Source organism: Macaca nemestrina, chromosome 4 (genome assembly GCF_043159975.1).
Source record: "Macaca nemestrina isolate mMacNem1 chromosome 4, mMacNem.hap1, whole genome shotgun sequence".
Taxonomy (NCBI): Eukaryota; Metazoa; Chordata; class Mammalia; order Primates; family Cercopithecidae; genus Macaca; species Macaca nemestrina.
In genome coordinates, this window is record NC_092128.1 from 127,045,202 (window position 1) to 127,058,558 (window position 13,357).

Here is a 13,357-nt window from a genome sequence, read left to right on the forward strand (position 1 = left end):
ATCACTTCTCTCAATAATATAATTCCCAATCTTCTTGCTGCTAAATCTACTGGGTATTTTCCAGGTCTCAGCTTAAGAAAAGATTTTAGATAAATAAGGACCAGCAAATGTCAGTAACATTGAGGCATGCAGTACCCTAGTGGGCGTGCAGAATTAGGCTGCATAAACTCTGTCATTCTCTTAGCCCCCTGACAAACAAATGTTTTACTACATCCTCTCAGGGGAATCACTGACTTTGTTTCACAGGATACTGAAGAAATGCAAGCAGTCTCTTTAGAGAAGAGGTTAGGCTGCCTGTCCCTGATAAGAGATGTGAAAAAAAAAAAAACAACACTTGCTCAAGCTTATCTGTGAACCAAGAGCCTTGGGCATCCACATATAGGTGCACAATGAAATTTGGAAGTTTTCTGCTTATTTGTTTGGAGACGGAGTCTCACTCTGTTGTCCAAACAGGAGTGCAGTGGCGCAATCTTGGCTCACTGCAACCTCTGCCTCCCAGATTCAAACGATTTTCCTACCTCCACCTCCTGAGTAGCTGGGATTCCAGGCACATGCCACCACATGTGCCTAATTTTTGTATTTTTAGTAGAGATGGGGTTTCACCATATTGGCCAGGCTTGTCTTGAACTCCTGATCTCAAGTGATGGTCCGTCTCAGCCTCCCAAAGTGCTGGGATTATAGCCATGAGCCACTGCGCCTGGCCAAAATCTGGAAGTTTTCCTAAGTTAGCAATTATTTTTTCGAGTTGGGGGTCTGTGGAGAGGGACACAATAGGAGATAGTGTGGGTCCTACCGATGACAGCATATGTGCCTGGGGGAAGGAATAGCCCCGCCCTGGAAATTTACCTGAAAAGGGAGTTCTCTAATTTGTTCCCTTAGTTTCCTACTCCGCAGGTTTGGGGATGTGGAAGGCTGTAGAAATATGTCCCAGCATTGTCAGGGAAGGTGCCCGGGCTTCTTGACAAAATGTCTTAATTACCAGTTCTATTCATGGAATGTGAGCACTGGTTAGGTGAAAATTCTGGTTCAGTGGGGCTGAGAGATCTCAGGGAGGCTGAAACAGGAACAAGGTTTTCTTTTCTTTTTCTTTTTTTTTTTTTTTGTGAGATAGAGTCTCACTCTGTTGCCAGGCTGGAGGGCAGTGGTGAGATCTTGGCTCACTGCAACCTCTGCCTCCTGGGTTTAAGCGATTATCTTGCCTTGGCCTCCTAAGTAGCTGGGACTACCGGCACATGACACCACGCCCAGCTAATTTTTGTATTTTTAGTAGAGACAAGGTTTCACCATGTTGGCCAGGATGGTCTCAATCTCTTGACCTCGTGATCTGCCCGCCTCGGCCTCCCAAAGTGTTGGGATTACAGGCGTGAGCCACTGTGCCCAGCCAGGAACAAGGTTTTCTACCTAAGATCACTTAGAGCATTAAAAGCAAGAAGGACAGCCAAGTCAAAGTCAACTTGAAAAAGCCAAAGAGTTTGAATGACAGAAAACCAAGTCCAAATGATGAAGCCAGATACCAGAGCAAAGAGCCAGAGTGGGAACTCACAGAGATGGGGTAGGTTCACCTGGTGTCATGGACCAGAGTAGAAACTACCTAACTCAGCATCTGGTGTACAGTCAGCAGTCCACTCCTTGTTAAAACAGTCAAGCAGAACATTGTAGGTGGTATGCCAGCAATAAGAAACTAAGGTGGTTGGGATTTTTTTTTTTTTTTTTTGGGTCAAGAAATTCTGTATTTAAGGGAATGATTTAAAGAAGACATTATAAAGCCAACAGATCCAGGTTTTGAAATATTTAAGTAGGCTGGGCACGGTGGCTCACGCCTGTAATCCCAGCACTTTGGGAGGCCGAGGCGGGCGGATCACGAGGTCAGGAGATCGAGATCATCCTGGCTAACATGGTGAAACCCCGTCTCTACTAAAAATACAAAAAATTAGCTGGGTGTGGTGGCCGGCGCCTGTAGTCCCAGCTACTCAGGAGGCTGAGGCAGGAGAATGGCGTGAACCCAGAAAGTGGAGCTTGCAATGAGCCAATATCGCGCCACTGCACTCTACCCCGGGCGACAGAGCGAGACTCCATCTCAGGAAAAAAAAAAACAAAAAAAGAAATATTTAAGTAAAATGACAGCATGACACTAATAAACAAAAATATAATCTAAATTGTTTTTTATTTTTGAGATAGAGACCTGCTCTGCTACCCAGGCTGGAGTGCAGTGGCATGATCTTGGCTCACTGCAACCTACGCTTCCAGGTTTAAGCAATTCTCTTGCCTCAGTCTCCTGAGTAGCTGGGCCTACAGGCGAGGCCACCACGCCCGGCTAATTTTTTGTATTTTTAGTAGAGAGTGGGTTTCACCATGTTGGCCAGGCTGGTCTCGTACTCCTGACCTCAGGTGATCCATCTGCCTAGGCCTCCCAAAGTGCTAGGATTACAGGCATGAGCCACCGCGCCCAGCCATAATCTCAATTCTGACAGGAGAATGTGGACAAAATACTGGGACTAGAAATGGAGAAATGGAAAAATGATACAAAAGGGCTACTTAAAAGCACTTTACTGCAGAGTGGAACAGCCAGTCCATAGGGATACATATCTTTAGGAGAATAAGGAGGAAGAAAATGCAGAAAAGGGGCAGGGGGAGATACGGAGAGAGGCTGGAGACACGAATCGTGTGCATCACAAGCCAGGGTGGAAGAACATTTCAAGAAGGGAAAGTCAACACAATTCTAACTGGCTTTGTAGCCACTCGATTTGGCTGGAAGGAAATTAGTGGTAATCTCCAAGAAAACAATGTTAGTAGCAGAGGTAGGAATCGGGGTAGTATCACAAAGGAGAGCAAGAGAATTAGAAATTAGGCTGTGGGTTGTAGACAAGTGTCAAGAGTTTAATGATAAAAGGAAAAAGAAAAGATGAAAAATAGATTAAAATGGCAGAAGATTTTTGACATGGAAAAGAAAGCTTTTTAAAAAATTTCTTCTCGGATCACCTCTCATGGAAAAGAAAGATTTAAAGAATACTGAGAGGGGATGTGTAAATAAAAAATATGAAGAAAGTGCTGTGTGGATATCTGCAATATCAAAAAAAAAAATGAAGAAAGTGCTGTGTGGATACCTGCAATATCAAGGTATTTATGGGTGTTTAAATGGATACCTTCAAAATAACCTCTGTTTTGTGTGCATTTTTAAAACAATAAGTATATATTATCTGTTCAATGAGAAAAAATAAGGCAGCCATTTCAACTTCAGAAAAATATCAAATATGAACTGATTCTTTTCAAAAGGCTTAGTGTTCCTTAAATCCCAGGGGAGATTTTTGGAGCACTCCACTGAGTGGTTCAGAAGTGGCTGTTTTCCCTTATTAAGCAGCAGTGCCCAAGAGCGTGCACTTACCTGGATGAGTGTCCAGCAGGCTGTCTCTTTCTATCACCCACTCTTCCTCTAGCTCCAACTGTGCGATTACCTCTGGCTTATAAAGCTGATACCCTATTCATGGGAGTAACATACATCTTAGGAGTTTGTACTGGGAACAAAATTCTCTCTCAGACACATTCCCAACTTCTTCAGTCTTTAGAGCCTCTGGAGGGGAGACTTCAGAGGCAGCAAAATAAAGCTACCCATCTCAAACTCAATCAAGACGTTCCATCAGAGGAGAAAGAGCAGAAAACAAAGGTCTCTGACTCCAAAACTGCTTAGTGTTCTTCTGTCCCAGCCCAAACTATATTCACAAAAGCTTTGGAGGCTTCCACTAGTTCAGGAAATAAACCCACGTGAATGGCTTCCAGTTTCAGAGGGATGCCATCCTCACCCAGTGCAACCAGATTCCTGTAGTTCTCCAGCATCACGTCTCGATAGAGGTTCTTTTGGGCAGGGTACAGCTGGTCCCACTCCTCTTTGGTGAAGTCCACGGCCACGTCCTGAAACGTCAGTGATTCCTGAAACATCAAGCACATCCCTGCTCAGGCAAAAATGGTTCTTACAGGGACCCTCGGGGAGAGGGTGAAAGTGTAGCACCAGGATATCTAAGCCGTTGTGCTGATAGTCTTCAGGACTCTGAGTCATTCAAGTCAAACTTTCCTTTTAAAAAAATTAGGGCCGGGCACGGTGGCTCACACCTGTAATCCCAGCACTTTGGGAGGCCGAGGCGGGCGGATCACGAGGCCAGGAGATCGAGACCATCCTGGAGAACATGGTGAAACCCCATCTCTACTAAAAAAAAAAAAAAAAAAAAAAAAATACAAAAAGTTAGCTGGGCGTGGAGGCAGGTGCCTGTAATCCCAGCTACTTAGGAGGCTGAGGCAGAAGAATGGCATAAACCAGGGAGGTGGGGCTTGCAGTGAGCTGAGATCACGCCACTGCCCTCCAGCCTGGGCGACAGAGCAAGACTCCGTCTCAAAAACAAACAAACAAAAAGACTTGAAAGTCAAAATTACTCCTTGATCTGTGGGTTGCAGAATGCCTGGTGTGTTAGTGGGCATGAAAACAGCATTAGTCTTCTTGTACATCTCCAGTAGAGCTCCTGGGTAACCAGGTGCATTGTCAATGAGCAGTAATTTTTAAAGGGATTTTTTTTTTTTTTTTTCCCTGAGCAGTGGTTCTTAACAGTGGGTTTAAAATATTCAGTAAACCATGCAGTAAACAGATTTGCTGTCATGCAGGCTTTGCTGATCCATTTCTAGCGCACAGGCAAAGCAGACTTAGCATAATTCTTAAGGAACCTAGGATTTTTAGAATAGTATGAACATTGGCTCCATCTTAAAGTCACCAGGTGCATTATCCCTTAACAAAAGACTCAGCCTGTCTTTTGAAGCCATGCATTGACTTCTCCTTCTAGCTATTAAAATCCTAGATCGGGCTGGGCACGGTGGCTCATGCCTGTAATCCCAGCACTATGGGAGGCACAGGCAGGAGGATCACTTGAGGTCAGGAGTTTGAGACCAGCCTAGCCAACACAGTGAAACCCCGTCTCTACTAATAAACAAAAGGAATGAATAAATAAATAAAGTCCTAGATGGCATCTTCTTCCAATATAGGGCTATTTCATCTGCACTGAAACTCTGTTGTTTAGTATAGCCACCTTCATCAGTGATCCTAGCTAGGTCTTCTGGATAACTTGCCGCAGCTACTATATCAGCACTTGCTGCTTCACTTAGCACTTTTATGTTACTGAGACAGCTTCTTTCCTTAAACCTCTTATAGCTTCCAACTTTTCTTCTGCAGCTTCTTCACCTCTTTCAGCCTTCAGAGAATTGAAGAGAGGTAGAGCCTTGTTCTGGATTAGGCTTTGGCTTAAGGGAATGTTGTGGCTGGTTTGATCTTCTATCCAATCCATTAAAACTTTCTCCATATCTGCAACACAGCTGTTTTGCTTTCTTATCATTCACATGTTCACTGGAGTAGCAATTTTATTTTTCTTCAATAGCTTTTCCTTTGTACACATGACTTGGCTGTTTGGCCCAAGAGGCCAAGCTTTTGGCCTATTTCAAATACATTTGACATGCTCTTCTCATTAATCTTAATCATTTTCAGCTTTTGACTGTCATTCCAACAATGTTCAAAGCATCTTCACCAGGAGTAGATTCCATCTCAAGAAACCACTTTCTTTGCTCATCCGTAACTGGCAAAAAATCCCTAGTTCCTTTTAGTGAAGAATGCGATTCTCTTCCTTTCACTTGAATGCTCAGAGGCCATTGTAGGGTTATTACTTGGCCTAATTTCAATATTGCTGTGTCTCAGGGAATAGGGAAGCTGGGGGAGAGGGCGATGGAGGAACAGCCGGATGGTGGAGCAGTCAGAACACACATCATTTATCAGTTAAGGTTGCTGTTTTATATGAGTGCTGTTCATAGTATGTGTACCCGTGTAACAAACTTGCACATCCTGTACACATATCCCAGAACTTAAAGTATAATTAACTATAATTAAAAAAAATAATAATACATTTGAAGAGGGAACACACAGAAGGATCTTCTGGGATACTGGTAATGTTCTGTTTCTTGATCTGGATTAAGATTGCATGGATGAATTCACTTGGTGATAATTGAGTTTTTAACACTTATAGTATGTGTATTTTTGTATGTTCCTTTACTTCAATAAAAGTGTAAAAAATTTTTTAAAAAACTGGCCAGGCATGGTGGCACACACCTATAGTCCCTCCTACTTGGGAGGCTGGGGCAGGAGAATTGCTTGAACTTGGGAGGTGGAGGTTGTAGTGAGCCAAGATCGAGCCACTGCACTCTAGCCTGGGCAACAGAGCAAGATTCCATCTCAAAAAAACAAAATAAAACAAAACAAAACAAAAGAAAAACCAAACTGGAGTGTTTACCAATTTATAATCCAGCTATACTACAATACAAATACCACACCCATAAATCTCTTTGAGATCAGCCATTCTCTCCTTTGGGTTCCCTGTGAGACTGCAGTGGCACGTCACCTTAACCATTCTTAGAAACCTTGTGTTTAAGAGAGGACAGGTCCTCTGAGGCACTGCCCTGGATCCTTCTGAAGTTGTGACACAGGGTATTATAGTCCACCTTTGGTGTGAATCCCTTTCTGAATTTGGTTATTATTTGCTGCTTGGACAGACGTGAATGAGAAAGTTTTCTTTTCAAACTCAGAAGTTCATTGTTCACTTATATTTACTAGTTCTTCATTGAGTTTATCTTTTTCCCTCACATTTTACTTTAGGCAGCCAGAAACTGCCAGTTGGCACTTTCAGTCTTCTACTTGAGAATCTCCTTAGTAGATCACTGAGTTCATTAACTATATTCTCTATTTTCCTTTTTTTTTTTTTTTGAGGCAGAGTTTCTCTCTGTCATCCAGGCTAGAGTGCAGTGGTGCAATCTTGGTTCACTGCAACCTCTGCCTCCCGGGTTCAGGTGATTCTCCTGTCTCAGCCTCCCGAGTAGCTGGGATTACAGGTGCAAGCCACCATGCCCAGCTAATTTTTGTATTTTTAGTAAAGACGGGGTTTCACCATGTCGGCCAGGCTAGTCTCAAACTCCTGACCTCAAGTGATCCACCTGCCTTAGCCTCTCAAAGTGCTGGGATGACAGGCGTGAGCCACCATGCCTGGCCTCTATTTTCCTTGTTCCTGAAGGTAACAATGTTATCCAACATTTCTTCTTCGAGGGTCTTCTATCCTCCAGCTTCTAATAACATTCTCCTTACTATCCTTTGAGTTTTGACAAAGGCCCTCACTCGTTTTCTACCTTCTGCCCAGTGCTCAGTTCCAAAGCTAGTGCCCTATGGTTTAGGTTTTTGTTTTTGCAGCACTCCACTTTCAGGTACTAAAATCCCTAACAATTATCTTGCTGCATACCAAACCATCCCAAAACTTGGGGGATTAAAATAGCAAGTATCATTTACTTTACTCATAAATCTGCAATTTGGGCAGGACAAGGTGGGAAGGTTTGACTGGGATTGGAGGATTCACTTTCAAGATGGCTTACTCACAAGGCTGGCAAATTGGTGCTGGCTTTCAGCTGGGAGCTCAGCTAGGGCTGTAGGCCTTGGCTTCTCTCCATATGGGCTTTTCCATGGGCTGTCCGGGTTTCCTCCTGACAAGGTGGCCGGGTTTAGAGTAAACATCCCAACAGAATGAGGTAGAAGTCTTACTGCCATTTATGATCTGCCTTGAAAGTCACAAAGCTTTGCATCTTCCAGTCACAGCCTTGCTGAGATCCAATGGAGGGCACACAGACCTCCATATCTATAATGGGATGAGTGTCAAAGTCACTTGCAAAGAAAGCATTTGGGATGGGAGGTATTTTGGCCATTTTTCTGAAAATGCAATCGGTCACATTCACACCAGCAGTGTAAGGTGTCTGTTTCCCCACAGCTTTGCTAACAGAATATGTTACACTTGCGGAAAATATGAAACTCATGGCAAATATCAAGCCTGATGATAAAATATCCAGCTTTCTCTAGTTTTAATACAAATTTCCTCTTGTTTTCAGTACAGATGAACACTTTTCCAGTGTTTAAGATCCATTTGAATTTTATTTGCTGTAAACTGTCTTTTTACAAAATTTTTTTTTTTTTTTTTTGAGACAGGGTCTCACTGTCACCCAGCCTGGAGTGCAGTGGTACAAACACGGCTCACTGCAACCTTCACCTCCTGGGCTCAAGTATCCTCTGACCTCAGCCTACTGTGTAGCTGAGACTACAGGCGCACACACCACCATTAGTCCCCAGCTAATTTTTATGAAGTTTCACCATGTTGGTCAGACTTGTCTCAAACTCCTGACCTCAAGTGATCAGCCCACCTCAGCCTCCCAAAGTGCTGGGATTACAGGCATGAGCCACTGTCCCTGGCCTTTTGTATCTTTTTCTGTTGGACTCCTAATCTCTTGCTGATTTAGAGAAGTATTTTATATATTAGAAAGATTAGACTACTGTAATTTGAGTGGCAAAATATTTTTTTCAATTTGACATGTATTTTTACTTTGCTTATAGTTTTTAAATTTTTTTCCATGCAGATGCTTTTTTTTTTTTTTTTTTTTTTTTTGTAAGACGGAGTCTCACTCTGTCACCCAGGCTGGAATGCAGTGGTGTGATCTCAGCTCACTGCAAACTCCGCCTCCCGGGTTCACGCCATTCTCCTGCATCAGCCTCCCGAGTAGCTGGGACTACAGGCACCTGCCACCACGCCTGGCTAATTTTTTGTATTTTTAGTAGAGAAGGGGTTTCACTGTGTTAGCCAGGATGGTCTTGATCTCCTGACCTTGTGATCCATCCGCCTCGGCCTCCCAAAGTGCTGGGATTACAGACATGAGCCATTGAACCCGGATGCTTTTGGTGTTTTTAATTATGGCTTCTGGATTCTCAGTTGTAATTAGAAAGTTTTTCTGGTGAAAGTTATAAAGGAATTCTCCCATTTTTTTCTTGCATAACTTTTTGTGGTTTCATTTTTCATATTTAAATCTTTGATCCATTTGAAGACTGTTCTGATGTAAAGTATGAGGTAGAGATCCAACTTTATCTTTTTCCAGATGTTTCCCCAGAAATCCCAACATCAATTATTGAACAAAGCAGCTTTTTATCACCGGTTTGAGATGTTACCTTTATCATATGCTAAATTCCCTATGTGTTTAATGAATGGTTATTCAGTGCTTCCTATATATATGCCAGGCATGGTGCTTGGGATGCACTAGTGAACAAAAGAGACAAAAAAACTCCCTGCCTTTATGAAACTTATATTCTAGAAAAGAAAGTAGACAACAAACAGCATAACTGGGTAAATTATATAGTATGTCGGAAGATAAAAGTAAAGTAGGGTAACGGTTCGAGAATGTGGGTGTGGGGCAGTTTAAATAGGGTGGTCAGGAAAGATGGCACTGCAGAGATGACATTTGAGAAAGAAGCTTGACAGGTTAACAGTGCAAAGGCCCCACGGCCACATTTAAGGAAGAAGAATGAGGCCAGGATGGCCAGAATGAAGTAAGGGGAAGAAAAGTAAATGATGAAATTCGACAGGTAACAGGGCCAGATTCTACAGGACTGTTTAGGCCATCATAAGGACTTTGGGTTTTACTCTGAGTGAAATGGGAGCCATGTGCTTTGAGCAGAGGAATGACATGATCTGATTTACCATTACCAATGGTGCCATTTCCTGGGTTCCATTCTTAGAAGTCATCTTTTTTCTTCCTTTGTTTTTACCCCTTAGCTAACCTCTGCTGTTTCTAAAGGAAAGCACTCAAATCTCCCTCCTTTCCTCCAATGACTACACTATTTTCTATCATTGAAAATGCTACAGTAGCTTAACTGGTTTTTCCCCTTTCAACTTCTGCCTCTCACAAATTCAGTTAAGATATATAGCACCAGGATGATTTTTAATGTAGAACTGGATTACTTATTATGTTATCTTTCTGCTTAAATTCCCCCAAAGGCTTTCCACTGCACTCAGAGTAAAAGTCAGACCTGTTTTCATGGCCACAGGCTTTGTGTATTTAAGCCCTGCTCACCTCTCCAAGCTCACTTCAAGTCATTCTCTCCCTCCTTCCACGCCAACCACAGTGGCCTTCTTTTAATTTCTCAAATATACCCATGTTTTTTGCAGGTGATTTTTAGCATATGTCCAAAATGCTCTTTTCCACTTACTTTTTGTAGGTTCTACGTATCTTTTCTTTCTCATCTTAAATTTCACTTCCCCACAGTTTTTCCCTGATTCCCTAATGTGTATTCATAGCACCTTGTTTTCATTTTGTTTAAAAAACATCTCTTTTGCAATTTATTAGTATAGTTGCTAAATGTCTTTCAATAAGCTCCATGGATTTGGGGTCAGGTCTATTTTTCTCAGTGATGTCTAGCTGCTAAAAAGCATAATTTTTGTCACATATGAAATGACCAGTAGACCATAAGAAGAAAAAAGGAAAAGAAAAAAAATTTCTGTCACATACTAGCTGCTCAAAAAATATTTATTGAGTGAATGAATCATCTTCCTTCTAAACATAATAAATGGTTCCAGAAAATTAAAACTAACTCCTTGGGCTAGAATGTGGAAAAGCAGACATGCCACCTTAGTTCTAAATGTCTTTCTATTCTTGTCTTTGGGGAGCCTTACAGTTAATTAAGAATAAACCAAATGGGCCAGGTGCGGTGGCTCATGCCTGTAATCCCAATACTTTGGGAGGCTGAGGTGGGTGGACCAGCCTGGTCAACATGGCGAAACCCCATCTCTACTAAAATACAAAAATTAGCTGGGCGTGGTGGCACATGCCTGTAATCCCAGCTACTTGGGAGGCTGAGGCAGGAGAATCACTTGAACCTGGGAGGTGGAGGTTGCAGTGAGCCAAGATTGTGCCACTGCACTCCAGCCTGGGTGACACAGTAAGTCTCTGTCTCAAAAAAAAAAAAAAAAAAAAGAATAAGCCAAATGAATCTATCCCTTGAAACCCAAAGACCCCAAAGCACTAATATACACCAAATAAAAGCTCAGCTCTAGCTGGCAGTCTCCTTATTGTCCCTGCTCTCGCTCAAGTTTTATTTCCTGTCTGCAATGGTACCCCATTTTCTCTAATCTCCAAACCCTACCTGCTGGTATTGGCACAAATTCAAACTCTGCCTTTTTCATGAAGTCTTCCCTCATCCCTACAGTCTCAATCAGACTTCTCCCTTCTCCCAGCACCTGTTGTATTTGTTTTCTTTTGCATTCACAGCAGCATCCAACATTATGCATTTTTGAGTATTAGTTGTATGATGTGGGTTTTAACAAGCCCCAACATGCTGCGTGTGGCGCCTCACACCTGCAATCCCAGCACTTCAGCAGGGAGAGGTGGGAGGATGGCTTGAGCCCAGGAGTTTAAGAGCAGCTTGGGCAACATAGTGAAAGCTTGTCTCTACATAAAACAAAAAACAAACCAAAAAAATCCCCTTCAATGAGTTTATTGGCTACATGAGAATAATGATATCACATATTATTGGAATGATAGAAATCCTATCTGAAGCAATTGAGACTGGTGTCTGATGTGTTAATTTAAAAAGATGGCTAAATTAGCGATCCATAAAATAGATCTTAAACATTTTATTTTAATTTAAAACATATAAATGTGCATTCATTTTCTCATCTTTGAAAATAAAACTAAGCCTATTTTTTTTTTTTTGGGGGGATGGAGTCTTGCTCTGTTGCCCAGACTGGAGTGCAGTGGCATGATCTCAGCTCACTGCAACCTCTGCCTCCCGGGTTCAAGCGGTTCTCCTGCCTCAGCCTCCTGAGTAGCTGGGACGACAGGCACTCACCACCATGCCTGGCTAATTTTTGTATTTTTAGTAGAGATGGGGTTTCACCATATTAGGCTGCTCGTGGAACTCCTGACCTTGTGATCTGCCTGCCTCGGGCTCCCAAAGTGCTGGGATTACAGGCATGAGCCACTGCACACAGTCAGCTAAGCCTTTTCTATGAGTGATTTTAAAGACTGGGTACTCATACCTATAAAGAAACAGTTTCTGTTTCATGAAGTTGGAATAAGCAACTGACACATGGGAAATGATATTTGTGGAGGAATCCTGAGAGTTTTATGATTTTTCTTCAGTGATGTAGTATTGCTAACACCTAATTTGAAAGCAATTTTTCAAAAGTGACAGCATTTATCACCTCCTTCCAAAGCATCAGACTAATTTTCATAGAAACAATTCTTGTTGCACTCGTACTCATCAGTTTACATAATACCCAATCAGATTATAGAATCATAACAGACTTAGGCCGGGCGTGGTGGCTCACGTCTGTAACCCCAGCTCTTTGGGAGGCCGAGGTGGGTGGATAACGAGGTCAGGAGATTGAGACCATCCTGGCTAACTCACTGAAAGCCCATCTCTACTAAAAATACAAAAATTAGCCGGGCATAGTGGTGGGTGCCTGTAGTCCCAGCTACTTGGGAGGCTGAGGCAGGAGAATGATTTAAACCCAGGAGGCGGAGGTTGCAGTGAGCCGAGATCGCGCCACTGCACTCTAGCCTGGGCAACAGAGTGAGACTTTGTCTCAAAAAAAAAAAAAAAAAAAAAAGAGGAATCATAACAGACTTAAACAGGTTTTGGAAGAGATACAACAGAGGCTTGAGAAACATTAATTTGTGATTGATGTTACCCTCAGGCATACTTATTAATCCCATTAGCTCCAAGCAGTCCTAGGGGCCTGGGCATCAGTCACTGTGTTTACAGAGAGAATGCAAGCATTGTTTAAATTTTAGTGAGCTATTTAAGGATGATTAAAAGACAGTCCATTGTTTTCTTTTGTTTTCTTCACAATGTCCAGCACAGGCACAAATCCATGAAATTGAGTCTGGTGAAAATTCTGGAAGGAGGGAAGAGCTAGAAAGAGCTACACAGGTGAATGGAAAACGTGCTGTGGAGAGTGTATCATTTGTCACATGAATCTCCTGGGCTCTGGATTTTTGGGACGCAGCACTTCTGAGAAGTGAAAAGGTAACAGTGCCCACATTCTGAGAACTGTAATGGCATTTCAGAGGAGAGGAAAACCGAACTTACCTGGGATCTCACCATCTGTGAGCCATCATTCATTTCTTTCTCCTCCATGTTCCCCTCCTGAGAAAAAACAGCATTCTGAGAAGGCATAACCAAGAAAAAGAGAAGCATCTTGTTAATACACGACATGAAGGCTAAATTTAATCTGGGAGATTCTGCTTTGTGTAGGTATGGCAGACAGTACTGAGAAGCCCTCTAAGACATAAGCCTAAAGGCTGTGACGTCTCTACTTCTCTATGACATTGGGGAATTCGATGCAGAACTGTCTCTCTTCTGGGGTGCAACTCCTCTTGTTGTGGCATAGGGGAGCTCAGGGGCTTTCAACCCTGGCTAAATACTGGTGGCAACTTGAAAAGAAGCCCTACACTCAGAGATTTGGATTTAATT

The 13,357-nt window shown here is 42.6% G+C and overlaps 2 protein-coding genes across 4 annotated transcripts in view; both read right to left on the reverse strand.

Moving 5' to 3' along the window:
- The window catches only part of LOC105463719 (mitochondrial ribosomal protein S17), a 36,570-nt gene extending 33,098 nt beyond the window's left edge, over positions 1–3,472 (reverse strand). The window contains exon 1 of the mRNA XM_024787309.2: positions 3,383–3,472. The gene's annotated coding sequence lies outside the window, so the exon portion shown is untranslated. The remainder of the gene's footprint in view (positions 1–3,382) is intronic.
- The window catches only part of LOC105463720 (zinc finger protein 713), a 58,891-nt gene that overhangs the window by 20,607 nt on the left and 24,927 nt on the right, over positions 1–13,357 (reverse strand). Inside the window, exons 4-6 of one of the 3 annotated variants that reach the window (XM_071095216.1) lie at positions 12,974–13,030; positions 3,798–3,924; positions 3,383–3,475 (exon numbers count right to left, since the gene is read on the reverse strand). In XM_071095216.1, coding sequence (XP_070951317.1) covers positions 3,383–3,475; positions 3,798–3,924; positions 12,974–13,021 — 268 coding nt within the window. In that variant the 5' untranslated portion in view covers positions 13,022–13,030. Of the gene's footprint in view, positions 1–3,382; positions 3,476–3,797; positions 3,925–12,973; positions 13,061–13,357 lie in introns of those variants that run through there. The other 2 variants (XM_071095215.1, XM_024787308.2) reach the window with 2 other exon arrangements.